Genomic DNA, 27,705 nt, shown 5'->3' with positions numbered 1-27,705 from the left:
AGGGCAGAGGAGCCCTCCACCCCATCAGTTCTCTCTTCTCCTCTCCCCCACCCTAGATGGGATGCTCTATTCTGGTACCATGAACAACTTCCTGGGCAGTGAGCCCATCCTGATGCGCACGCTGGGATCCCAGCCTGTCCTCAAGACCGACAACTTCCTCCGCTGGCTGCATCGTAAGGACCTGACCCCGCTAGCCTCCTTTCCTGAGTCCCGGTGACCTTGCTAATTCACTCAACTTTCATTTGTGGAAGGTACAATGTGTCCATTACTGTTAGGCGCAGGGGGTATATGGCAGGGAAGAAGGCAAATCTCCGGTCCTCTTGAAGCTTTCGTCTTATGTAAACACATTAAAGAAGTACCAGTCGTCCCCACCCCACATCGCTACCCCTCGACAAGCTGTAGGACCCGAGGAAGCCTGTATCCTGGCCTCCAGGGCCAAACCAAGGGTTTTCACTCAGGCAAACCCAGGGCATCTAGGGGCTCAGTCTCTAAGCCCACCTGCCCCTCCCCCGCAGATGACGCCTCCTTCGTGGCAGCCATCCCTTCGACCCAGGTCGTCTACTTCTTCTTCGAGGAGACAGCCAGCGAGTTTGACTTCTTTGAGAGGCTTCACACATCGCGGGTGGCTAGAGTCTGCAAGGTCCGCGGCCTGGGCGGGGGCGGGGCTAACTGGAGAACCAATAGGAGATGGCAGGGGCAGGACTGAGTGGTGGGCCCCCAATGAGAGCGGGGGGGCGGGGCGGGGGAACAAGCGAGCCTTGGGGGGCGGGGCGGGGGACAAGCGGGCCTGGGGGGGTGGGGCGGGGGACCAGCGGGGCTGAAGGGGCGGGGCGGGGCGGGGACACGCGGGGCTGGCGGGGGCTGGGGGGACACGCCGAGCTGCGGGGGGCGGGGAGGACACGCGGGGCTGGGGGGGCGGGGCGGGGACACGCGGGGCGGGGGGCGCCCCCTGACTTTCCCTGTGCCCCCAGAATGACGTGGGCGGCGAAAAGCTGCTGCAGAAGAAGTGGACCACCTTCCTGAAGGCCCAGCTGCTCTGCAGCCAGCCGGGGCAGCTGCCCTTCAACGTCATCCGCCACGCTGTCCTGCTCCCCGCCGATTCTCCCACAGCTCCCCACATCTACGCAGTCTTCACCTCCCAGTGGTGAGCAGCAGGGCTGGACTATGGGGGCTGGACATCGGACTTGACGCCAGTGAGGCCCCAGCTCGTGAGCGGAGGCAGGAATTGACATGAGCCAGCACCTATTCAGCACTTTCACATAGGAAGGCATTAAATCGTCACCACCTCTCAGGAATTTGACTCATGCCCTTTTTGTAAATGGGAAAAATAAGACTCAGAGAGGTTCTAACTAGTTTATATTCTGCCTAGTTCCAAAAGGGATAGGGAGCATTTTACAAAAGGCAAATAGTAAAATCGATAAAATAGATAAAGAAATGGGAATAAAAGGAGAGTATGAGAAGCCAGGGGTAAGGCCAACACACTACAAATGCTTGTCATAAGATGTAGTATAGTCCCTGGATGCCAGCCACAAATTTAGCTCTGCACTTCCTAATGGCCAGGGCAAACAGGGAAACACCATCCTTATCAGAAGATAAAAATAAAGTCGGCCGGGTGCGGTGGCTCATGCCTGTAATCCCAGCACTTTGAGAGGCCGAGGCGGGCAGATCACGAGGTCAGGAGATCAAGACCATCCTGGCCAACATGGTGAAACCCTGTCTCTACTAAAAATACAAAAATTAGCTGAGTGTGGTGGCGCATGCCTGTAGTCCCGGCTACTCGTGAGCTTGGGGCAGGAGGATCCCATGAATCCAGGAGGTGGAGGTTGCAGTGAGCCGAGATCGCACCACTGCTCTCCAGCCTGGCAACACAGCAAGACTCCGTCTCAAAAAAATAAATAAAAATAAAGTCATTGCTTGAAGGTTGAGAAAGGTTAACCAATTTGTCCAAGGTCCCTGAGTCATGGTCTGGCCCCACAGTGTTTAGGTACCGGCTGACAATGTGTCAGGTACCAAAGGTATTTGGGGTAAGTGGGATCTCGTAGCCACAGGATCCGGAACTGAGAGCCTGGTGTATACAATAGTCAGCTTCAAGAGAGCAGAGAAACAGACCTCCTGTCTCCACAGACCAGGGCTGAGGAATAAAAACAGTCTGGTAGTCAGGCACTGGTCGGTTCTCTGAGGACCAGGGATCCAAGAGACTCAAAGGAAGAGGGCTTTGTGTGGAGCCAGGCTAGAGCTGGTTACACTGTCCCTCCAATGGGTGCAGCCCAGTGTAGGCAGGACAGGCAGGGGCCACCCCAGGGCCTGAGCCCCAATTAATTCTCATTAAGGATAATCAGACTTCAGATCCCAAGATGGGCCTAGAGCCAGGCCCTGAGCCAGAGTCAGGGAATTCCATGGGGCTCCCTTGGCCCTTATCAACACAGTGAGGGGAAGGAGTGGTAGCTGGAGGCTGGCCCAGCTCTCCACACTCTTGCCTCCGGGGCTTTCTCACTGAGGGTGGGCCAGGGCTGGAGAGAGAGCTGCTGGTGTGGCAGAGACCACAGACAATGTTCCCTCTGGCTGTCTCCAGGCAGGTTGGCAGGACCAGGAGCTCTGCGATTTGTGCCTTCTCTCTCTTGGACATTGAACGTGTCTTTAAGGGGAAATACAAAGAGTTGAACAAAGAAACTTCACGCTGGACTACTTATAGGGGCCCTGAGACCAACCCCCGGCCAGGCAGTGTGAGTACTACCCCCCACACTGAGCACAGTCTACACACACATAATGTGCATGAAAAAACACCTATCATGGCATAGTAAATGCCCAATAAATGTTAGTGCTCTCCACCCCACCAATCTTGTCTGCTCAGACATACACCTGGTATAGCTGCCTACATTCCGCATGTGCCTAGCACCCTCTTATACGCAGAGCAGTTGCTGGAGCAATCTCCCTTCACCAAGGCTAAGTGTACACCAAATATCTGGGTATATCACTATGGAAACAAGGGAACATGGGCTGTGTGCCAAGGACTGTCTTGGGCATTGCCACCTGCATTTATTATTTAACTTTTTAAAAAAATCAGAGGCCAGGCCGGGAGTGGTGGCTCACGCCTGTAATCCCAGCACTTGGGGAGGCCGAGGCAGGTGGATCACTTGAGGTTAGGAGTTCGAGACCAGCCTGGCTAACATGGTGAAACCTCATCTCTACTAAAAATACAAAAATTAGCCGGGCATGGTGGCACGGGACTGTAATTTCAGCTACTGGGAGGCTGAGGCAGGAGAATCGCTTGAACCTGGGAGGCGGAGGTTGCAGCGAGCCAAGATTGCACCACTGCACTCCAGCCTGGGTGATAGAGTGAGACTCAGTCTCAAAAAAAAAAAAAAAAAAGAAAAATCAGAGGCTGGGCAATCCCAGCCATTTGGGAGACTGAGACGGGAGGTTCACTTGAGGCTAGGAATTTGAGACCAGCCTGGGCAACATTGTAAGACTCTGTCTCTACCAAAAAAAATGAACTGGGCCTGGTGGCATGTGCCTGTAGTCAGCTAGTCAAGAGGCTGAGGTGGGAGGATCACTTGAGCCTGGGAGTTCAAGGCTGCAGTGAGCTTTGATTATGAGAATGCACTCCAGCCTGGGTGCCAAGAGCATGAGATGCTGTCTCTAAAAAAGTTTTTAAATGAAAAACAAAAACAAAAAAAAAAACAATCACAGCCTGGGCAACATGGTGAGACCCCATCTCTACAAAAGAAAAAAAAATCAGAGCTATTATGTGTATGTGATTTGAAGAATCAAATAGATCTAAAATGAAATAGATCTATAGGGTTGACTACAAAAAGCAGTCCTATTTCCCATCCTCCAACCATTTTCAACTCTTTTAGCTGATTCTTTTCAAATTTATCTCAAAATCTCTAAATAACATGCGTTTATTGCTACTTCATGATGTTTCAGTTTCAGACAGTATCTGTTGAATTCCCATTGTAGAAGGCGATGGGAAACAGCTGGCTTGCAGCAGCTAGCAAGAACTGTTTTTGCACATCTTTTTCCAAATTTGTGTTTAGTGATATTACATTGGTAGCTTGAAATTAGCCATGGTGGAAGTATACATCACAGAAATCAGCAAACAATGCAAATCGGCTTTCTAACCCTCTCCCGCAAAAGCTGACTTGGACCAACATACAGTAACTGCACCCATCCCCAATCTCCTAACGTAGTTTTCTAGTAATTTTGGTTAGATCAATATTATGACTCTTCTTATTCACAGCCTAGCCAGGTAGTAAGCCATGATTACTTTTCCTTTTTGCATAGTTTTGTTTTCCCTGGGGTTAGTAATTATGTTGACTTTTCTGCTTGCTTTGTTTTCTAAGCTCTTTATTTATTTTTATTTTTATTTTTTTTGAAACAGAGTCTCACTCTGTCGCCCAAGCTGCAGTGCAATGGCGTGATCTTGGCTCGCTGCAACCTCTGCCTCCTGGGTTCAAGCAATTCTCCTGCCTTAGCCTCCCGAGTAGCTGGGATTACAGGTGCCTGCCACCACACCCAGCTAATTTTTGTAGTTTTAGTAGAGATGGGGTTTCACCATGTTGGCCAGACTGGTCTCTAACTCCTGACCTCAGTTGATCCTCCTACCTCGACCTCCCAAAGTGCTAGGATTACAGGCATGAGGCACTGTGCCTGGTCTAAGCTTTTATCTTTAATTCAACCCCAAACTCTTCTTAAATTATCTGAATCTCTTCTGAAGACAGACCTATTAGCTTTTCTAACAGTTTCATCTTCCTGGAGAGCCTTCCTGACTGCTCCAGTCTAGGCTAGTGCCCTCTACTCCCGGAGCACAGATGCCATCCTGGAATCCCCCTGCCTCATCATCCTGGGGATTCCCTTTGCCTCTTTCCTGTGACAGATCTCGTGTTTCTTGTGTCCCATGGCTTCCTCTTTTTTTTTTTTTCTTTTTTCTTTTCAACTATTTCATTTTGGTGGAGGTTATCCTTTGTAGATTCCTGGAAAAGGATACATGGCAGGTAAAACATTTTAAGATCTTGAGTGTCTGAAAATGTATTCTACTTTCCTATTTGATAGTTTGGCTAGGTATACATAATTCTAGAATAGAAATACGTTTCCTTCAAACTTTGAAGGCCTTGCTCTGTTATCTTCTAGCTTCCAGAGGTACTGTTGAGAAGCCCAAAGTTATTCTGATCCCTAGCCCTCTGAATGTAACCTGGTTTTATTTCACTGAAATCTTTTTTTTTTTTATTTTTTAAATACTGATCCTTGTGGAGCAGGGCTACCCTATAGGCAGTGTGCCTCACTGCCCTCATTGGAATCTTACAGTGCTTTTTCTTTGTCCTGGTGTTCTGAAATTTCATGGTGTTGTGCTTTGATGGAACACTACTCATTTATTGTGCTGGGTACTCAATGGGCCACTTCAGCCTGGAAATTAGTTATCTTAGTTCTTTCAGTTCTGAGTTTTCTTGAACTATATCTTCCTATCTTCTTTTTTTTTTTTTTTTTTTTTTTTGAGATGGAGTTTTGCTGTGTCCCCCAGGCTATAGTGCAGTGGTTCTATCTTGGCTTGCTACAACCTCCACCTCCCAGGTTCAAGCACTTCTCCTGCCTCAGCCTCCAGAGTAGCTGGGACTACAGGTGCCCTCCACCATGCCCAGTTAATTTTTGTATTTTTAGTAGAGACAGAGTTTCACCATGTTGCCCAGGCTGGTCTCAAACTCCTGACCGCGGGTGATCTGTCTGCCTTGGCTTCCCAAAGTGCTGGGATTACAGGTGTAAGCCACTGTGCTCGGTCTTTTTTTGGTATTTTTAGTAGAAACTGGGTTTCACCATGTTGCCCAGGTTGGTCTTAAACTCCTGAGCTCAAGCAATACACCCGCTTTGGCCTCCTAAAGTGCTGGGATTACAGGTGTGACCCACTGTGCCTGGCCCTATCTTCTTTTCATTCAACAAATATTTTTTGAGGACACATGCTACTATTCTGGGCAGGGAATATAGAAGTGAGCAAAACAGATGAAAGTCCCTTCCCTCATGGGGCTTACATTCCAATGGGGTGTTTTCTCACTTTTTTCTGGACCTCCTAGACTAGTCTTCTCACTTTTTTTAAGCTTTCCTACTGTCCAAGTCTTTGGTTGTGTTCTGTTTTTCTGGAAGAGTGTCTCAACTTTGTCTTCCAGTCTTTCTGGCAGGTTTTTCACTTCTGTGTTCAGAGACAGTGAAAGAAAAAAGAAAGAAGGCCAGGTGCAGTGGCTCACACCTGTAATCTCAGCACTTTGGGAGGCTGAGACAGGTGGATCACCTGAGGTGAGGAGCTCCAGACCAGCCTGGCCAACATGGTGAAACCCTGTCTCTACTAAAAATACAAAAATTAGCCAGGTGTGGTGGCGCACACCTGTAGTCCCAGCTACTCGGGAGACTGAGGCAGAAGAATCGCTTGAACCCAGGAAGCGGAGTTTGCAGTGTGCCAAGATGGCGCCACTGCACTCCAGCCTGGATGACAGAGCAAGACTTCATCTCAAAAAAAAAAAAAAAAAGATAGGAAAGAAAGAAAAAGATTTTTCGTTTCTGCCGAACAGTCTCAACCTCCTGGGCTCAAGCAATCCTCCTACCTCAGCCTCCTGAGTAACTAGAACTACAAGCACCCACCACCACACCCAGTTAATTTTTTAATATTTTGTAGAGGCAGCGTCTCAAACTCATGGGTTCAAGCAATCCTCCCACCTTGGCCTTTCAAAGTGCTGGGATTACAGGTGTGAGCCACCATGCCTCACCTGGGATTGTATAGATTAAAAGAAATTTAAGACCAGGTACAGTGGCTCGAGCCTGCAATCCGAGCACTTTGGGAGGCTGAGGTGGGAGAATTGTTTGAGCCCAGGAGTTTGAGAGCAGCCTGGGCAATATAGTGAGACCCCCATCTCTACAAAATATTAAAAAATTAGCTGGGTGTTGTGCCACGTGCCTGTAGTCCTAGCTACTTGGAAGGGTGAAGTAGGAGGATCACTTGAGCCTGGGAGGTTGAGGCTGCACCCCACTGTACTCCAGCCTGGGCAACAGAGTGAGACTCTGTCTCAAAAAAAAAAAAAAGAAAAAGAAAAAGAAAAAGAAAAAAATTTACATAATCCCTTTCCATCTTCTATTTTTCTCGTGCATTTGTTTGTTTGTCAGAGTCTTCCACAGCCTGGATCTTGATGATTGCATCTCTGTAGTGTAGTTAAAGTATTTCCTGTAAATTGTTCAGTAGTTGGATCTAGAGACTTAATCAGATTCAGGTTTGGTTTGCAGGAGGGGCAAGATTACTTCATCGTGGTTGTGTGCTCTTTTTTCTGGATGCCCGTAATGCCTGGTGGCCCTCTTTGTGTGAAGGAAAGACTCTTCTTTGGCAGCATTCGCTTCATGTTTCACGGATGCACTATTTTCACATATCTCTCTTAGGATAGTAATGATGGATTTCTGTGAAGTTTTCTTCTTTCTGATTCGTTTCTGTTTCCTCTTAGTTTTTGCTTGTTTGTTTGTTTATTTGTTTTTTGTTTTTTTTTGAGATGAAGTCTCACTCTGTTGCTGGAGTGCAATGGCGCAATCTCAGCTCACTGCAACCTCCACCTCTTGGCTTTAGGCGATTCTCCTGCCTCAGACTCCCGAGTAGCTGGGATTACAGGCGTGCGCCACCACACCCAGCTAATTTTTGTATTTTTAGTAGAGATGGGATTTCACCATGTTGGCCAGGCTGATCTTGAACTCCTGACCTCAGGTGATTCACCTGCCTCGGCCTCCCAAAGTGCTGGGATTACAGGCATGAGCCAATGCGCCCAGCTTATTTTATTTTATTTTTTTTGAGACAGAGTCTTGTTCTGTTGCCCAGGCTGGGGTGCACTGGCATGATCTCGGCTCACTGCAACCTCCACCTCCCTGGTTCAAGCGATTCTCCTGCTTCAGCCTCCCGCGTAGCTGGGATTATAGGCGCCCACCACCATGCCCGGCTAATTTTTTTGTATTTTTAGTAGAGATGGGGTTTCACCATGTTGGCCAGACTGGTCTCGTACTCCTGACCTCAGGCAATCTGCCTGCCTCAGCCTCCCAAAGTGCTGGGATTACAGGCATGAGCCACCGTGCCTGGCCTCTCAGGTTTTTGTTGGTTCTTCTTCTTCTTTTTTTCTTCCTATTTGTTTATTTTGGTTTCTTTCTTTCATGTTGGTGGTTTTACTTACATGTCTGGTAGTCCTTGAATGTCTACTCATATTTAACAGTGGGAGACCTTGAAGCTGTTTGGAGCTCTGTGTCCATAACTAAGGCTTGGCAGTTTGGTCTCTGTTATGTCACCACTGAGGGTGGTCTGGCTGGGCTGTTTGGTGGGAATCTTCAATGTCAGTATCTTTACTGTATCTTAGGTCATTAAATCTTTCCTCTTAGACCTCCAGTCAGTTTCCCAGAGCAGCCTCTTCTAGTCTTCTGTGCGGAGGCAGATGATCTGGCTCTTGGTGTCTAGGAGCCACAGGGGAAGAGGGTTGGGCTTGGGAAAGAGTCTCATCACGTAGTGTGCCTACCTTATTGAATCCCTCTCTTTCAGGATGGTGTCCCCATCAACTGGGCCTGCTATCCTCCATCCAGAAACCCTCTGTTTTACTCTCTCTGGTGGATAAACCTCCAGTCTTGGGCCAGGATGTGGAAGGGGCAGTCACCCAGCTCTGTGGAGTTTGGAGAGTACCTGCCTGTTTCTTAAACAGACTTTCAAATAATCCTCCTTATTTAGCATCCCCATTAACCTCACTTCCAGAGGTGGCTGAGATTAGTAATTCGTGAACTTTGGGAATCCTGCCTTCTAAATGTTTAGGGGCTTCCTCCAGGGCTGGCTTGAGAAGATTCTTCTCTCTCTCTCTCTCTCTGTTAAGTCTTTTCTGTTTGTTTATTCGCTTTCCAGCTTCCAAAATGTGGATGCTTTTGCACTTCTCTCTTGTTCTCCCCATCCCTCCGTCATCTAGGTTTATGTCTTTTCTTTTCTTTTTTTGATACGGAGTCTCGCTCAGTTGCCCAGGCTGGAGTGCAGTGGCATGATCTCAGCTCACTGCAAGCTCTGCCTCCCAGGTTGACGCCATTCTCCTGCCTCAGCCTCCCGAGTAGCTGGGACTACAGGCGCCCGCCACCATGCCTGGCTAATTTTTTTGTATTTTTAATAGAGATGGGGTTTCACTGTGTGTTAGCCAGGATGGTCTGGATCTCCTGACCTCGTGATCCTTCCGTCTCGGCCTCCCAAAGTGCTAGGATTACAGGCGTAAGCCACCATGCCTGGCTGGTTTATGTCTTTTTAAAAATCCCCTGGCCGGGCGTGGTGGCTCACACTGTAATCCTAGCACTTTGGGAGGCCGAGGCAGGTGGATCACGAGGTCAGGAGATCAAGACTATCCTGGCCATCATGGCAAAACCCCGTCTCTACTAAAAATACAAAAATTAGCCGGGTGTGGTGGTGTGTGCCTGTAATCCCAGCTAGTTGGGAGACTGAGGCACGAGAATTGCTTGAAACCGGGAAGCGGAGGTTGCAGTGAGCCGAGATCGTGCCACTGCACTCCAGCCTGGTGACACAGCAAGACTCCGTCTCAAAAAAAATTCCCTTTGGCCCAGGTGCGGTGGCTGATGCCTGTTATCCCAGCACTTTGGGAGGCCGAGGTGGGAGGATAACTTGAGGCCAGGAATTGGAGATTAGCTTGGGTAACATAGTGAGACCCCATGTCTACAAATAATAAAAAATTAGCTGGGGCCAGGCGTGGTGGCTCATGCCAGTAATCCCAGAACTTTGGGAGGCAGAGGTGGGTGGATCACTTGAGGTCAGGAGTTGGAGACCACCCTGGCCAACATGGTGAAACCCCGTCTCTACTAAAAATACAAATATTAGCTGGGCGTGGTGGCGGGTGCCTGTAATCCCAGCTACTTGGGAGGCTGAGGCAAGAGAATCGCTTGATTCTCCAGGCGGAGGTTGCAGTGAGCCAAGATTGTGCCATTGCACTCCAGCCTGGGCAACAGAGCGATACTCTGCCTCAAAAAAAAAAAAAAAAAAAAAGGCCGGGTGCCTGTAATCCCACAGCACTTTGGGAGGCTGAGGCGGGTGGATCATGAGGTCAGATCGAGATCATCCTGGCTAACATGGTGAAACCCCATCTCTACTAAAAATAGAAAAAAATTAGCCCGGCGTGGTGGCGGGCGCCTGTAATCCCAGCTACTCGGGAGGCTGAGGCAGGCGAATGGGGTGAACCCGGGAGGCGGAGCTTGCAGTGAACCAAGATCACGCCTCTGCACTCCAGCCTGGGAGACAGAGCTAGACTCCGTCTCAAAAAAAAAAAAAAAAAAAAAAAATAGCCAGGCACAGTGGCACACACCTGTGATTCCAGCCTCTCAGGAGGCTAAGGTAGGAGGATGGCTTGAGCCCAGGAGGTCAAGGCTGCAGTGAACCAAGATCATGCCACTGCACTCCAGCCTGGATTACAGTGAGACCCCGTTTCAAAAAACAATTAAAAAAAAAAAAAAACCCTTTGACCTGTAATCCCAGCACTTTGGGAGGCCAAGGTAAGAGGTTCACTTGAGGCCAGGAGTTTGAGACCAGCCTTGGCAATATAGCAAGACACCGTCTCTATTTGTAAAAATAAAAAACAACAAACAAAAAAACCCTTTGGGAGGACATGAGAGTAGGTGCACGTGCTCATTCTGGCATCAAAATGAGATGTAGATGTTATTACCTTATTTTGCAGATGAGGAGGTTGAAGGTCAGAGAGGTGAAACAGCTTGTCTAAGGACACAGCTTATAGGTGACAGAGTTGGGGCTGGCCCTAAGACAGTGCTCTTGGAGAGCAAGGATCCTGACTGAAGATCAGGACACAGATGTCCCAGAGCCATAGCATCCTCATATTAGCAGGGCCTTTAGAGAACAGTTGGTCCAACCCCCTCATTTTATGGGTGAGAAAAAGGAGGCTCAGAATGGAGAAGGGATTCTCCCAGAGTCATGCAGCAAGATCGTGCAAAACCGTGATGAGAAATGCTCCGTGCTACACCACCCCTTTCTGTGACATTAATTCAGTCATTGACTCAGCAAACATTTATTGAGCACCAACTGTGTGCCAGATCCTGTGCTATGCCGGGAAATACAGACATGAATAAAACTTGGTCCTTTTTTAAATTTCTTTTTTGAGACGCAGTTTAACTCAGTTGCCCAGGCCAGAGTACAGTGGCACAATCTTGGGTCACTGCAACCTCCGCCTCCCGTGTTCAAGTAATTCTTCTGCCTCAGGTTCCTGAGTAGCTGGGATTACAGGTGCCTGCCACCATGCTTGGCTAATTTTTGTATTTTTTAAATTAATTAATTAATTTATTTATTTTGTTTTTGAGACCGAGTCTCACTCTGTTGCCCAAGCTGGAGTGCAGTGGCACAATCTCAGCTCACTGCAACCTCTGCCTCCTGGGTTCAAGCGATTCTCCTGTCTTGCCCTCCCGAGTAGCTGGGACTACAGGCACCCGCCACCACACCGAGGTGATTTTTTTTTATTTTTAGTAGAGACGGGGTTTCACCATGTTAGCCAGGATGTTCTCAATCTCCTGACCTCGTGATCCGCCCGCCTCAGCCTCCCAAAGTGCTGGGATTACAGGAGTGAGCCACCACGCCTGGCTATTTATTTATTTATTTATGACGGAGTCTGTCTCTGTCGCCCAGGTTGGAGTGCAGTGGCACAATGTCGGCTCCCTGCAACCTCTGCCTTCTGGGTTCAAGTGATTCTCTTGCCTTAGCCTTCTAAGTAGCTGTGATTACAGGCATGCCACCACCCCCAGCTAATATTTGTATTTTTAGTGGAGACGGGGTTTCACCATGTTGGCCAGGCTGGTCTCGAACTCCTGACCTCAGGTGATCCACCCGCCTAGGCCTCCCAAAGTGCTGGGATTACAGGTGTGAGCCACTGCGCCCAGCCATAAAACTTGGTACTTGCCTATAAGGAGCCTTTGTCCTGCTTCCTGCTGGCTGCCAGGCCTCCTTGCTGGAGGTGCAAAGGAGGAGAACAGTAATAACAGTTAACATTTGCTGAGTGCTTGTTTCATGCCAAGCACTGTTTGAATTATTTTTCATGTATTAGTGCATTTCATTTTCCCAGCGAGCCTGTGAGGCAGGTCTTGGTAATAGGCCCACTTCACAGCTGAGGAACCTCAGGCATGCAGAGGCTGAGACGCACAACCAGGCAGCTCCAGAGTCGGAGCTTTAACCACCACCCTGAAATGAGGACTGCCATGGCGGAGGGGGTGAAGACAGAAGAGCAGGCGTCGGGGGGAGGGTGAGCTGAGGGGAAGGGGCAAACCAACCTGATCTGCCTCCCTCCTCCTTTAGTGCTCAGTGGGCCCCTCCTCTGATAAGGCCTTGACCTTCATGAAGGACCATTTCCTGATGGATGAGCAGGTGGTGGGAACGCCCCTGCTGGTGAAATCTGACGTGGAGTATACACGGCTTGCAGTGGAGACAGCCCAGGGCCTTGATGGGCACAGCCATCTTGTCATGTACCTAGGAACCAGTGAGTAAAGAGTTCCGGGACATCCCCCAAAGGACTAGAGCAGAGGATGCCCCCAGGTTGAGGAGGGAAACCCTTGAGTTCATTCACTTATTCATTCAACAACTGTTTACTGAGCACCTGCTATGTGCCTGGCATTCTGCTAGGTTCTGGAAATACAGCAGAGGAGCAAAACAGTCCACTCCCTACCCTTTCTGAGCTTCGTATGGTGGGGAAGGCAGACAGGGAGGTCTTTGTGTGTCTTATGAGGGAAGCTATGTTAGAGGAATGAAAGGTGAGTGGGTGGAGGGGAGCTGGAAATCGCACATGAAGAGATCACTCCTTCAGGAAGCTCGGCTGTGAAGGGAGAGAGGAAGGAGGTGGTGGCTGGAGCACGGAGTGGGGCGCAGCTGGGGTTCTTGGTTTTGTTTTTTCCCCCTCCTTGCCCCCAGGGTTCTTGTTTTATAGACAGGAAGGACTAAGCATCTAGTAGACAGGGGGATGGCAAAGAGATGGGTAGAAGGGATAAGTGGCAGGTAAAGTTGTGGCGGGAGCAGGCGGCCAGAGTTCAGGACACATGTTGAACTGGGCAGCCGTGGGTGGTGGGGAGACAGCACCTGAGCTGGGCTAGGAGTGAAGCTGTAGCAGTGGGGTGTGACTTGGTGGGTGTGCAGGCTCAGGGGGAGCTCTTATTTGAAGCTTTTGTGTTCTCTATGTAGGTGGAGGACACAAGGTCATGAGCTGGGAGTGAGGGGGCAGGAAAGGTGGGAGGTTTGAGAAGAGAGGGGTAGATTCAAATAGCCATTGTGGGCTGGGCGAGGTGGCTCATGCCTGTAATCCCAGGACTTTGGGAGGCCGAGGCGGGTGGATCACCTGAGGTCAAGAGTTCGAGACCAGCCTGGCCAACATTGTGAAACCCGTTTCTACTAAAAATACAGAAAAATTAGCAGTGTGTAGTGGCACGCACCTGTAATCCCAGCTACTCGGGAGGTTGAGGCAGGAGAATCACTTGAACCCGGGAGGCAGAGTTTGCAATGAGCCAAAATTGTGCCACTGCCCTCCAGCCTGGGCGACAAGAGTGAAACTCTGTCTAAAAAAAAAAAATAGCCATTGTGGAAAGAGGGAGACAGAGTCAGCAGGGAATGCGACAAGACTGCCCAGGCAGACTGCTCAGGCAGGGCCTGGCTGAGGAGGATAACCTTGAGGGTCAGTGGAAGAAATCCGTCAAGTTTATTCATTCCTTCAGGCCATATTACTAGGCACTGTATCAGCTGTGCATGTATTGGATATACAGCAGAGAACAAAACAGTCAAAAATCTCAGTCTTTGTGGAGTGGGTGGAGACAGACAATAGCATCCTGAATAAGTAAATTACGTGGCACATCATGAGATTTGAGTCACGTAGAGGTGTGTATGGGGGAATCAGGAATGCCAGGTAAGGAGGTTGCACCTGTTAAAAGGGTGGCCAGGTAGACCTCACTGAGGTACTTGATGGAAGTGAGGGAGGCAGGTGATGTGATTTTCTACAGAAGCACCCAGCCACCCACTATTTCATGCCTATGGAGAAATAGCTGGGTTTCTCCAGGGACAAAGTTTTGTCAGGGAGTTGCAAAGGAAGGACAGGGGTCCAAGGGATTTTAGCCATTTACAGCAGACTGCCATCTCCATGGCATAGAGGAAGGTGAATGGTCTGGCTGACCCGTGCCCAGTACATATCACCCTCAGAAGGAGGTTTCTTACAGCTGGGGAGGCCCCCGGAAGTTGGGAAGGGATCTGTGGATGAGGTGAGATGACTTCCGCTCTCTCTGTCTCCCCATAGCCACAGGGTCGCTCCACAAGGCTGTGGTGAGTGGGGACAGCAGTGCTCATCTGGTGGAAGAGATTCAGCTGTTCCCTGACCCTGAACCTGTTCGCAACCTGCAGCTGGCCCCCACCCAGGTGGGAAGGGACCTGACCATCAAATGGCCTTCCAGTGGGGCTGGCCTTGGGGGCCTGTTGTACTGGCTCCCTGGGCCTGCACCAGCGTGCTGGGACTTTACTAGATGTGGCTGGGCTCCCTGACAATCTCCATCTCTCCTCCAGGGTGCAGTGTTTGTAGGCTTCTCAGGAGGTGTCTGGAGGGTGCCCCGAGCCAACTGTAGTGTCTATGAGAGCTGTGTGGACTGTGTCCTTGCCCGGGACCCCCACTGTGCCTGGGACCCTGCGTCCCGAACCTGTTGCCTCCTGTCTGCCCCCAACCTGTGAGTGCCAGTCCTGGATGGTGGCCTGGATGGCCATCCAGGACCCTTCTCAGCCAGCTTCTGCTACTGTTCTTCCTCTCTCCAGGGGCTACTGACACATTCACTCCAAGAGTCCTCCCATCCTGCAGTGGGTTCCTCCATGGATGGAGTTTCCAGGCAGTTTTTTGAAGCTGCTCTGGCCATTCTGGGTTCCTCTCTCTGTTCCTAGTCTCCCCTGGCCTACCTTCTTCCCTACTGCACTTCCTCCCTTCCTCCTTCCTCTTCCCACTTTCAGCTCTTTCGAAAGATAATTTTTACTTTCTCTGCTCTCTTAGGAACTCCTGGAAGCAGGACATGGAGCGGGGGAACCCAGAGTGGGCATGTGCCAGTGGCCCCATGAGCAGGAGCCTTCGGCCTCAGAGCCGCCCACAAATCAGTGAGTGTGGGACCACTCACCAGGGGAGGTGCAAAGGCTCTGGAAGACTTTTGGGCAGGGGTAGGCATTCCTGCTCCAATTTCCTCCCCCAGCACCTGCCTGGCTTGAGATCTGAACACCCGAGTTGGGATGGATTTGGGTCCTGGCTATAGGGAAGAGGGATAGGAATTCTGAGCTGGAGGCCAAGCTGGGATTCAGGATTGAGGTTGCAGTTGATTTTGGTGTCAGAGTTGGAGTTAGGTGGACTGCGGCTTAGTTTGGGGTCCACACTGGAGATTAAGGAGGAGTGAAATTTGAGTTTGGGAGTTGAAATGGAAGTTGGAGATAAGAGTTAGGGTCCAGGCCAGGCTCAGTGGCTCACTCCTGTAATCCCAGCACTTTGGGAGGCTGAAGCGGGACTCCCTTCTACCATTGTTTGAGCTCATGAGTTTGAGACCAGCCTGGCCAACATGGTAAAACCCCATCTCTACAAAAATTAACCAGGCGTGGAAACACATGCCTGTAGTCCCAGCTACTCGGGAGACTGGGGTGGAAGGATGCCTTGAGCCCAGGAGGCAGAGGTCGCAGTGAGCTGAGGTTGCGCCACTGCACTCCAGCCTGCACAAGAGAGCCAGACCCTGCCTCAAAAAAAAAAAAAGAGGGTTGGGGTCCAAAGATAGGTTAGAGACTCTCTCCTGTCATCCTTCACTTCTCCCTTAACCCTTTTGCTCCTTTCTTTCTCCTACAGTTAAAGAAGTCCTGGCTGTCCCCAACTCCATCCTGGAGCTCCCCTGCCCCCACCTGTCAGCCTTGGCCTCTTACTATTGGAGTCACGGCCCAGCAGCAGTCCCAGAAGCCTCTTCCACTGTCTACAATGGCTCCCTCTTGCTGATAGTGCAGGATGGAGTTGGGGGTCTCTACCAGTGCTGGGCAACAGAGAATGGCTTTTCATACCCTGTGATCTCCTACTGGGTAGACAGCCAGGACCAGACCCTGGCCCTGGATCCTGAACTGGCAGGCATCCCCCGGGAGCACGTGAAGGTCCCATTGACTAGGGTCAGTGGTGGGGCCGCCCTGGCTGCCCAGCAGTCCTACTGGCCCCACTTTGTCACTGTCACTGTCCTCTTCGCCTTAGTGCTTTCAGGAGCCCTCATCATCCTCCTAGCCTCCCCATTGAGAGCACTTCGGGCTCGGGGCAAGGTTCAGGGCTGTGAGACCCTGCGCCCTGGGGAGAAGGCCCCGTTGAGCAGAGAGCAACACCTCCAGTCTCCCAAGGAATGCAGGACCTCTGCCAGTGATGTGGACGCTGACAACAACTGCCTAGGCACTGATTAAACTCTAGGCACAGGCTGGGGCTGCAGGGCAGGCACCTGGCCATGCTGGCTGGGTGGCCCCAATACAGCCCTGACGAGGATGAGAGCAGCACAAAAGACCACCTTTCTCCCCTGAGAGGAGCTTCTGCTACTCTGCAACACTGATGGCACTCAGCAGGGTGATGCACAGCAGTCTGCCTCCCCTATGGGACTCCCTTCTACCAAGCACATGAGCTCTCTAACGGGGTGGGGGCCACCCCCAGACCTGCTCCTACACTGATATTGAGGAACCTGGAGAGGATCCTTCAGCTCTGGCCATTCCAGGGACCCTCCAGAAACACAGTGTTCCAAGAGACCCTAAAAAATCTGCCTGTCCCAGGACCCTATGGTAATGAACACCAAACATCTAAACAACCATATGCTAACATGCCACTCCTGGAAACTCCACTCTGAAGCTGCCACTTTGGACACCAACACTCGCTTCTCCCAGGGTCATGCAGGGATCTGCTCCCTCCTGCTTCCCTTACCAATCATGCACCGCTGACTCCCAGGAAGTCTTTCCTGAAGTCTGACCACTTTTCTTCTTGCTTCAGTTGGGGCAGACTGTGATCCCTTCTGCCCTGGCAGAATGGCAGGGGTAATCTGAGCCTTGTTCACTCCTTTACCCTAGCTGACCCCTTGACCTCTCCCCCTCCCTTTTCCTTTGTTTTGGGATTCAGAAAACTGCTTGTCAGAGACTGTTTATTTTTTATTAAAAATATAAAGCTTATGTATGCTGTGTTTTATTAAAAATATAAAGCTTATGGGTGCTGTGTTTTATTAAAAATATAAAGCTTATGGGTGCTGTGTTTTATTAAAAATAATATAAAGCTTATGGGTGCTGTGTTTGTTGGAGCAGAGTGCTCCGGCAGAGAATTGCTGGGATGTGAAGGGAGCAAGCAGTCCAAGCACATCAGTTGGGAGGAGGACTAGGTTTGTGGGGGGATTGTTCTCTCCAACTCCAGACTACCTCCTCTGCCCTGCTAGCTCCCCACCCAGAACCAGCCCACCCAGAACTAGCCCACAGCACTTTCCTCCACTCTGAGCATTGCTGGAGGGTGCTGCAAACTTTTGCCTTTTGGGCCAACCACAGGTTGGTGGGCTCAGCTTGTATCCGTCTGCTAGACAGGCGATACCTCATCCATCACTAACTCCCCTGCTGCGGCCCCCACAGTTGCTGTCCACAGCTCTCCCACACTTCTCGTGACTCCAATTCAGCCCCGCTTCCCCACTGCAGCAGTTGGCTTCAACTGTCGGTAGACAAATTTATAGAAAGACTGTGCATCCACCCCCATCCTGGCCACATCTTTCTCAGTATCTGATAATGCTCTGTCCACACCTCCACACCACCTTCCTCCTCTCCCCTCTGTCACAAAGGCACAGGTCCCTCTTCCACCAAGACTAACCAGCACATCTCTCCCCCCATCACTGCCAGGGATCTGTTCTCTAACCATGTGACCTCCAGCATCCCCACTCGCTTTACCCACTTCCTCATCTTTCATCTCTTCTCTCCCACATACAGGTGTGTTCAGGCGTTCTGTACATAAAAAAACAACAAAACACGAATCTTTCCCCAAACTCCATCCATTCACATCACCCCCACTCAGTCTCTTTTTCCTGGTACCACCAAACATGGGAGTGGGTCCATTCTGGCTGCCCCCACCTCCCTCCAGTGTCGCCTGAGCTCTCTCCAATCCCCTGAGGTCTGGCTTCTTTCCCAACCTTTCTGCTCAAATGGCTCTCTCCAAGACTACCCATAAACCCCTAATGCCAAATTTGACCTTGGTGTGTGTATACCCCTCACATATTGACCACCCCATTCTCACAATTTTCTTCTATTGTGGGTTCTTAAATTTTTTTTTAATTTAAATCTTGGTTAAAAAAAATACAATGTACCCCCTTAGCCATTAAAAAAAAAAAAAAAAAAAAAAGGCCTGGCACAGTGGATCACACCTGTAATCTCAGCATTTTGGGAGACCAAGGCGGGTGGATCACCTGAGGTCAGGAGTTCAAGACCAGCCTGGCCAACATAGCGAGACCCAATTTCTACTAAAAGTGCAAAAAATTAGCCAGGCGTGGTGGCAGGCACCTGTAGTCCCAGCTACTCTGGAGGCTAAGGTAAGAGAGTAACTTGAACCCAGGAGGTGGAGTCTGCAGTGAGCTGAGATTGCGCCACTGTGTGTATATGTGTGTGTATATATATATATATATATATATATTTTTTTTTTTTTTTTTGAAACAGAGTCTTGCTCTTTTGCCCAGGCTGGAGTGCAGTGGCACAATCTCAGATCACTGCAGCCTCTGCCTCCCGGGTTCAAGCGATTCTCCTGCCTCAGCCTCCTGAGTAGCTGGGACTACAGGCGCCTGCCACCACACCCAGCTAATTTTTGTATTTTTAGTAGAAACGTGCTTTCCCCATGTTGGTCAGGTGGGTCTGGAACTCCTGGACTCAGCTGATCCGCCCGCCTCGGCCTCCCAAAGTGCTGGGATTACAGGTGTGAGCCACTGCGCCCAGCCTAACAAGTGTATATTTATTTTTTTAAATTAGAGACGGAGTCTGACTGTCACCCAGTCTGGAGTGCAATGGCGTGATCCTAGCTCACTGCAGCCTCATACTCCTGGGCTTAAGGGATTCTCCTGCCTCAGCCTCCTGAGTAGTTAGGACTACAGGCACATGCCACCACACCTGGCTATATTTTTTTTTTTTAGAGATGGGGTCTCGCTATATTGCCCAGGCTGTCCCAAATTCCTGTCCTCAAGCAACACCCCTCCCTCAGCCTCCCTAAATGCTGGGATTACAGGAATGAGCCACCATGCCCACCCCCAACCCTTCTTAGCCATCTCTACCTATATATATATGTATATAAGCCGGATATGGTAGGTAGCCCATGCCCATAGTCCCAGCTACTCAGGAGGCTGAGGTGAGAGGATTGTTTCAGCCCAGGAATTTGAGGCTGCAGTGAACTATGATCATGCCACTGCAATCCAGCTGGGGCAACAGAGTAATCCCCTGTCTCTAAAAAAAATAATAATAATATGAAAAATAAAATATATTTACTATTCATTAAGTGGAAATAGATCATCACAAATGTTGGCCGAGTAGTCTGAGGAGAAGGAGAAAGAGGAGGGGGTTGGTCCTGCTGTCTCAGGGCAGAGGCAGTAGAAAATCTGCTTAAGCCGGGCGCAGTGGCTCACGCCTGTAATCCTAGCACTTTGGGAGGCCGAGGTGGGCAGATCACCTGAGGTCAGGAGTTCAAGACCAGCCTGGCCAACACGGTGAAACCCCGTCTCTACTAAAAACACAAAAATTAGCCAGGTGTGGTAGCACATGCCTATAATCCCAGCTACTTAAGAGGCTGAGGCAGGAGAATTGCTTGAACCTGGGAGGCGGAGGTTGCAGTGAGCCAAGATCACGCCACTGCACTCCAGCCTGGGTGATAGAGCAAGACTCTATCTCAAAAAAAAAAAAAAATCTACTTTAAAATGGACTTACGTGGCTGGGCGCGGTGGCTCACGCCTGTAATCTCAGCACTTTGGGAGGCCGAGGCGGGCGGATCACAAGGTCAGGAGATCGAGACCATCCTGGCTAACACAGTGAAACCCCGTCTCTACTAAAAAGTACAAAAAATTAGCCGGGCGTGGTGGCGGGCGCCTGTAGTCCCAGCTACACGGGAGGCTGAGGCAGGAGAATGGTGTGAACCCGGGAGGTGGAGCTTGCAGTGAGCCGAGATCGCGCCACTGCACTCCAGCCTGGGCGACCGAGCGAGACTCCGTCTCAAAAAAAAAAAAAAAAAAAAAAAGGACTTACGTAATTAAAACTCATGTTGGTCAAGGTTCAACTGTATAAATAAGTAAGCTAGGTAGGGTACATTAGATGATGATGTACTATAGAGAAAAAATGGATCTGGGGAAAGCAGTTTGGGAGTAGGAAGGGTGTCTACAATTTTTTTTTTTTTTTCTGAGACAGGGTCTCACTCCGTTGCCCAGGCTGCAGTGCAGTGGCTCAATTGTAGCTCACAGCACCCTCAACCTCTTGAGCTCAAGTGAGCTTCCTGCTTAGCCTCCCAAGTGGGTGGGACTATAGGCAGGTGCTGTCATGCCTGGCTAATTTTTTATATTTATTTATTTATTTATTTATTTGAGACGGAGTTTCACTCCTGTTGCCCAGGCTGGAGTGCAATGGCGCGATCTCGGCTCACTGCAACCTCTGCCTCCCAGGTTCAAGTGATTCTCCTGCCTCAGCCTCCCAGGTAGCTGGGATTACAGGCATGCGCCAACACGCCCGGCTAATTTGTGTATTTTTTTTTAGTAGAGACGGGGTTTCTTCATGTTGGTCAGGCTGTTCTTGAACTCCCGACCTCAAGTGATCCGCCCGCCTTGGCCTCCCAAAGTGCTGGGATTACAGGCGTGAGCCACCGTGCCCAGTTTTTTATTTTTTGTAGAGACAGGATCTTACTATGTTTCCCAGGCTGTTCTTGAACTCCTGGACTTAAGCAATCCTCACTCCTTGGCCTCCCAAAGTGCTGGGATTACAGGCATGAGCCACATTGCCTGCCTTTTTTTTTTCTTTTTTGAGATGGAGTCCCCACTCTGTCGCCTAGGCTGGAGTGCTGCAGTGGCGTGATCTTGGCTCCCTGCAACCTCTGCCTCCCAGGTTCAAGTGATTCTCCTGGCTCAGCCTCCTGAATAGCTGGGATTACAGGCACCTGCCACCATGCCTGGCTAATTTTTGTATTTTTAATAGAGACAGAGTTTCGCCATGTTGGCCAGGCTGGTCTCGAACTCCTCAGGTGATCTGCCCACATTGGCCTCCCAAAGTGCTGGGATTACAGGTGTGAGCCACGGCGCCCGGACTTTTTTTTTTTTTTTTTTTTTTTAGAGGTGGGGTTCTCACTATGTTTCTGAGGCTGGTCTTGAAGCAATCCTCTCACTTCAGCCTCCCAAAGTAGATTTTTTTTTCCATTCTTTTTTTTCTTGAGATGGAGTCTTGCTCTGTCACCCTGGCTGTAGTGCAGTGGTGTGATCTTGGCTCACTGCAACCTCTGTCTCCCGGGTTCAATCAATTTTCCTGCCTCAGCCTCCTGAGTAGCTGGGATTACAGGTGCACGCCATCACACCTGGCTAATTTGTGTGTGTGTGTGTGTGTGTGTGTGTGTGTGAGACAGGGTTTCACCATGTTGGTCAGGCTGGTCTCGAAGTCCTGACCTTGTGATTCGCCTGCCTCGACCTCCCAAAGTGCTGGGATTACAGGCGTGAGCTACCGCGCCTGACCAGTAGACATATTTTTAAGATAAAGCTAATGGTATTTGATGATACATTGCACATGGGGTGTGAGCAAAAGAGACCAGTCAAAGGGTGACTTTCATATTTTTGGCACGGTCAAGTGGAAGATGGTGTTGCTAATAAACTGAGATGAAGACAGCAGATAGCTGAGATTTGGGAGAACAGGATTCCATTGATGCTAAGTATCAGTCTGGGTTATTCGAAGAAACAGAACAAGTGATTTTTTTTTCTTTTTTTTTTTTGAGATAGAGCCTCACTCTGTTTTTTTTTGTTGTTGTTGTTGTTGTTTTGTTTTTGTTTTTGTTTTTGTTTTGAGACGGAGTCTTGCTCTGTGGCCCAGGCTGGAGTGCAGCGGCACAATCTCGGCTCACTGCAAGCTCCGCCTCCCGGGTTCAGGCAATTCTCCTGCCTCAGCCTCTCCGAGTAGCTGGGACTACAGGCGCCCGCCACCACGCCCGGCTAATTTTTTTGTGTTTTTAGTAGAGACGGGGTTTCACCGTGGTCTCGATCTCCTGACCTCGTGATCTGCCCGCCTCGGCCTCCCAAAGTGCTAGGATTACAAGCGTGAGCCACCGCACCCGGCCTGACAGAGCCTCACTCTGTTGCTCAGGCTGGAGTGCAATGGCACAATCTCGCTCACTGCAATCTCTGCCTCCCGGGTTTAAGCAATTCTCTGTGTCAGCCTCCTGAGTAGCTAGGATTACAGGCATGTGCCACCACGCCGGGCTAATTTTTTTATTCTTAATAGAGATGGGGTTTCACCATCTTGGCCAGGCTGGTCTTGAACTCCTGACCTCGTGATCCGCCCACCTTGACCTCCCAAGGTGCTGGGATTACAGGCGTGAGCCACCGCGCCTGGCCACAAGTAGATTTTATATATATGTTGCCAAGTCTGTCCCACAGACTCTGGCCGAGCAATGAATGAAAGGAGTACTCAGACACGGGTATCCAGTGAATTCACAGCCCCCCTAAGCCGGTAATGCATTTTTTTTTTATTTTTTTATTTTTTTGAGACGGAGTCTCGCTCTGTCACCCAGGCTGGAGGGCAGTGGCGCGATCTCGGCTCACTGCAAGCTCCGCCTCCCTGGTTCACGCCATTCTCCTGCTTCACCCTCTCCGAGTAGCTGGGACTACAGGCGCCCGCCACCACGCCCGGCTAATTTTTTGTATTTTTAGTAGAGACGGGGTTTCACCGTGGTCTCCATCTCCTGACCTCGTGATCCACCCGCCTCGGCCTCCCAAAGTGCTGGGATTACAAGCATGAGCCACCGCGCCCGGCTCGGTAATGCATTTATTTAGTACAGATTTTTTTTTTTTTTTTTTTTTTTTTTTTTTTTCAGATGGAGTCTCGCTCTGTCGCTCAGGCTGGAGTGCAGTGGCGCGATCTCAGCTCACTGCAAGCTCCGCCTCCTGGGTTCACGCCATTCTCCTGCCTCAGCCTCCCAAGTAGCTGAGACTACAGGCACCCACCACCACGCCTGGCTAATTTTCTTTTCTTTTCTTTCTTTTTTTTTTTTTTTTTTTTTGTATTTTTAGGAAAGACGGGTTTCACTATGTTAGCCAGGATGGTCTCGATCTCCTGATCTTGTGATCCGCCCACCTCGGCTTCCCAAAGTGCTGGGATTACAGGCGTGAGCCACTGTGCCCGGCCTATTTAGCACAGATTTAATGACAAGGGCTTGGAGCAAACACAATTTGTGGGTAATAAACATTGTCGACCCCCCAAGTAGAGACCAGTCCTGTGCGCAAATGATCAAAGGTTGGTTTCTGGAGACAGGAGTAAACAAATTTATCTAGATAAGTTCCTTTACATTCCCTTGTTATCTACCCTTTGCCCTCAGGCTCTGGATAAGAGAATTTGGCTGCCTTCAGCCAAATTTTCTTTGGAAGCTTTTGCAAAACCTCCCGGCCTTCCAAGAAGGTTTGTGTCTTTCCCTGTAATTTCTCCCACCACCCTGACCACTCTCCTACAATACATAAAATTTATAATATATAAAAATACATTATAAATAATATGTAAAATATGTATATAGAGAATATATATTCTATATACAGAGCATTTATATACATATACACAGTTTTTCTTTTTTTTTTTTTGAGACAGAGTCTCGTGTCATCACCCAAGCTGGAGTGCAGTGGCATGATCTCAGCTCACTGCAACCTCTGCCTCCCATGTTCAAGCAATTCTCATGTCTCAGCCTCTCGAGTAGCTGAGATTACAGGTGCACGCCACCATGCCCAGCTAATTTTTGTATTTTTAGTAGAGACAGGGTTGCGCCATGATGACCAGGCTGGTCTTGAACTCCCGACCTCAAGTGATCTGTCCATCTTGGCCTCCCAAAGTGCTGGGATTACAGGCATGAGCCACTGTGCCTGGCCTGCATATTTCTTTTTCTTTTTTCAAGGAACTGGCTAGTTGATTGTAGGAGCTGGCAAGTCTGAAATCTGTAGGGCAAGCCTGCAGGCTGGGAACTCTGGGGGCAGGAGGTGATGTTACAGTCTTAATGCAGAATTTCTTCCCCAGGGAAACCTCGGTTTTGCTCTTCAGGCTTTTCAAATGATTAGATGAGACCCACCCACATTATTGAGGCAATCTCCTTTACTTATAGTCAGCAGACTAGATGTTATCTGTGCCAGCAAAATAACCTTTATAGCAACATCCAGATTAGTGGGGTTTTTGTTTGTTTGGTTTTTGAGACAGAGTCTCCTTCTATTGCCCAGGCTAGAGTACAGTGGCACAATCTGGGCTCACTGCAACCTATACTCTCTGGTTCAAGTGATTCTCATGCCTCAGCCTCTCAAGTAGCTGGGACTACAGGCACGTGCCACCACGCCCGGCTAATTTTTGTATTTTTTTCTTTTTAGTAGAGACAGGGTTTCCCCATGTTGGCCAGGCTGCTCTCGAACTCCTCAAGTGATCCGCCCGCCTCTGCCTCCCAAAGTGCTGAGATTACAGGTGTGAGCCACCATGCCTGGCCTATATTAGTGTTTGATTGAATCAAAAGGTAGTATAACCTAGCCAAATTGATAGAAAACTAACCATCACACTAAGATTGAAATGTCCATTAGATATTTTAAGGCAGTTATAAATAAGTCTGGAGTTTAGGAGGAGGGACCCATCCTAGAAATATCAGTTTTTAAAAATAGTAGGCCCAGCACGGTGGCTCATGCCTGTAATCCCAGCACTTTGGGAGGCTGAGGCAGGTGGATCACCTGAGGTCAGGAGTTTGAGAACAGCCTGGCCAACATGGTGAAACCCCATCTCTACTAAAAATACAAACAATTAGCCGGGCACAGTGGCTGATGTCTGTAATCCCAGCTACTCGGGAGGCTGAGGCAGGAGAATCACTTGAACCCACGAGGCAGAGATTGCAGTGAGCCAAGATCATGCCACTGCACTCCGGCCTGGGAGACAGAGTGAGACTCTGTCTCCAAAAAAATAAATAAACAAAAATAAAAATAGTAAAACACAACATAAAATTTACTATTAATAACATTAATACATACACAATACTGTGCAACCATCACCACTACCTAGTTCTAGAACATTTTCATTGCCCAAAAGGAAACCCTGAACCCATTAGTTACTTTCCATCCTCTCCCTCAATCTCCAGACTCCCGGCAATCACTTATCCACTAATCTGCTTTTTGTCTCTATTGATTTGTCTATTCTGGTTATTTCAAATAAATAGGATTACATAATATGTGGCCTTTGTATCTGGTTTATTTCACTTAGCTTAATGGTTTCAAGGTTCATCTATGTTGTAGCATACATTCATTCCTTTTTATTGCTTAATACTATTCCACTGTATAAATATACCACATTTTGTTTACCCATTCCTGGGTTGATGGACATTTGGGTTGTTTCTACTTTTGGCAATTGTGAATAGTGCTGCTAAAAATAAACATTTGTGTATGAGTTTTTGTTTGAATGTCTGTTTACAGTTGTATTGGGTATATACCCAGGAGTAAAATTGCTGAATCATATGCTAATTTTATGTTTAGCTTATTGAGGAACTGCCACTGTTTTCCACAGCAGCTGTAGCATGTTACATTCCCACCAGCAATATCCGAGGTTTCCAATTTCTCCACATCCTTACCAACGCTCATTTTCTGCTTTTTGTTTGTTTTAATTTTAGCCACCCTAGCGGGTGTGAAGTGGCATTTTATCAGCTTAGTTTTGGTTTGCATTTCCTTAATGACTAATGATGTTGAGCATCTTTTCATGTGTTTCTTGGCCATTTGTATATCTTCTTTGGGGAAAGGTCTATTCAAGTCTTTTGCCCATTTTTCTTTCCTTTTATTTCTTTTATTTCACCTGTGACTATAGACAGGATCCAAAGAGGAGTTTTCCAGTCTCTTTCCTGGATTTAATGGAGACTTACCTTACCCTTCTGTGTTATTTTTTAATTTGGTTGTGTAGGCGGCAAGCCACCCAGGTGCCAAGGCAAGAGACCGAGGACACGAGCTGTTCCAGTATAATAAAATATAAAATAAGAATAGTTATACCAGATATAGATCTTAGATATGATTATATATGAATATCATTAATCTGTAGTTTATAGTAATTATTCTTTATTCCAATATTATAATAATCCTCGCTCTATAATCATAACCTAGGAAAAACCAGGCCATACGGAGATAGGAGCTGAGGAGACATAGTGAGAAGTGACCAGAAAACAAGTGTAAGCCTTCTGTTATGCCCTGACAGGGCCACCAGAGGGCTCCTTGGTCTAGCGGTAACGCCAGCGTCTGGGAAGACGGCCGTTGCCAAGCGGACCGTGGTCTAGCGGTAGCGGACCTGGAAAGGGAGTCTCGCTTTCCCCCGGGGGAGTTTAGAGAAGACTCTACTCTTCCACCTCTTGTGGAAGGCCTGACATTAGTTAGGCCCACCTGCGGTTATCCGGAGGCCTAACCGTCTCCCTCTGATGCTGTGCTTCAGTGGTCACGCTCCTAGTCTGCCTTCATGTTCCATCTTGTACACCTGGCTCTGCCTTTTAGTTAGCAGTAGCAAATTAGTGAAAGTACTAAAAGTCTCTGATAAGCAGAAATAGTAGTGTAAGCTGTTTCTCTCTTTCTCCTCTCTCTCTGCCTTGGCTGCCAGGCAGGAAAGGGCCCCCTGTCCAGTGGACACGTGACCCATGTGGCCTTACCTATCATTGGAGATGGCTCACACTCCTTATCCTGCCCCTTTGTCTTGTATCCAATAAATATCAGCGCAGCCTGGCATTCGGGGCCACTACCGGTCTCCACGTCTTGGTGGTAGTGGTCCCCCGGGCCCAGCTGTCTTTTCTTTTATCTCTTTGTCTTGTGTCTTTATTTCTACGCTCTCTCGTCTCCGCACACGAGAAGAAAACCCACCAACCCTGTGGGGCTGCACCCTACAGGTTGTTTGTCTTTTTGTTGTTGAGTTGTAGAGATATCAGCTTTGAAATGAACTGACTCTCCAGCCTATGCCTCCTAGCCCCTCATTTAAAGTGCTCCTCCTTTTCTTTTAAGTCTATATACCGGCAAATAGCTTCAAAAGCTGGAAGAGACCCTTAATGTCATTTTTCTCCACCTTCAGGTTGTCCCCCATTCCTGCAGTTTTTTGAGTTCCCAAACTTCAAAACTGGCTATGTATCCTCAGTGATTCCTGCTGCATGTTGTCCTCTACTATTTTGGCTCTATAAATAATGAGAAATGTGGCCAGCGCAGTGGCTCACGCCTATCATCCCACCGCTTTGGGAGACTGAGTCCACAGCATCGCTTGAGCCCAGGAGTTCAGGTTACAATGAGCTATGATCTTGCCACTGCACTCCAGCCTGGGCGATAGAGTAATATTTTGACTCTAAAAAACAAAAAAAGAGGAAAGAAGAAATAGTTGTACAAAAATCACACATTAGATTTGTTCTTTTTCTTTTTATTTTATTTATTTATTTATTTTTTTGAGACGGAGTCTCGCTCTGT

At 48.9% G+C, this 27,705-nt stretch overlaps 1 protein-coding gene and 1 non-coding gene across 9 annotated transcripts in view; one reads left to right on the top strand and one right to left on the bottom strand.

The window, feature by feature from the left end:
• The window catches only part of SEMA4A (semaphorin 4A), a 30,236-nt gene extending 13,027 nt beyond the window's left edge, over positions 1 to 17,209 (top strand). For all 8 annotated transcript variants that reach the window (XM_030824228.1, XM_030824230.1, XM_030824229.1 and 5 more), the window contains 9 exons: positions 57 to 173; positions 516 to 640; positions 972 to 1,144; positions 2,573 to 2,723; positions 12,332 to 12,512; positions 14,307 to 14,425; positions 14,570 to 14,727; positions 15,042 to 15,142; positions 15,870 to 17,209. In XM_030824228.1, coding sequence (XP_030680088.1) covers positions 57 to 173; positions 516 to 640; positions 972 to 1,144; positions 2,573 to 2,723; positions 12,332 to 12,512; positions 14,307 to 14,425; positions 14,570 to 14,727; positions 15,042 to 15,142; positions 15,870 to 16,456 — 1,712 coding nt within the window. In that variant the 3' untranslated portion in view covers positions 16,457 to 17,209. The remainder of the gene's footprint in view (positions 1 to 56; positions 174 to 515; positions 641 to 971; positions 1,145 to 2,572; positions 2,724 to 12,331; positions 12,513 to 14,306; positions 14,426 to 14,569; positions 14,728 to 15,041; positions 15,143 to 15,869) is intronic.
• An 8,863-nt stretch (positions 17,210 to 26,072) lies between these two features.
• Positions 26,073 to 26,186, bottom strand: LOC115837795. The gene has a single exon (XR_004032845.1). It is a non-coding gene; the product is annotated as a small nucleolar RNA SNORA26 (small nucleolar RNA).
• Between the last annotated feature and the right edge of the window lie 1,519 nt (positions 26,187 to 27,705).

Source organism: Nomascus leucogenys, chromosome 12 (genome assembly GCF_006542625.1).
Source record: "Nomascus leucogenys isolate Asia chromosome 12, Asia_NLE_v1, whole genome shotgun sequence".
In the NCBI taxonomy this organism is placed as follows: domain Eukaryota; kingdom Metazoa; phylum Chordata; class Mammalia; order Primates; family Hylobatidae; genus Nomascus; species Nomascus leucogenys.
This window is presented reverse-complemented; position numbering and strand designations above follow the sequence as displayed.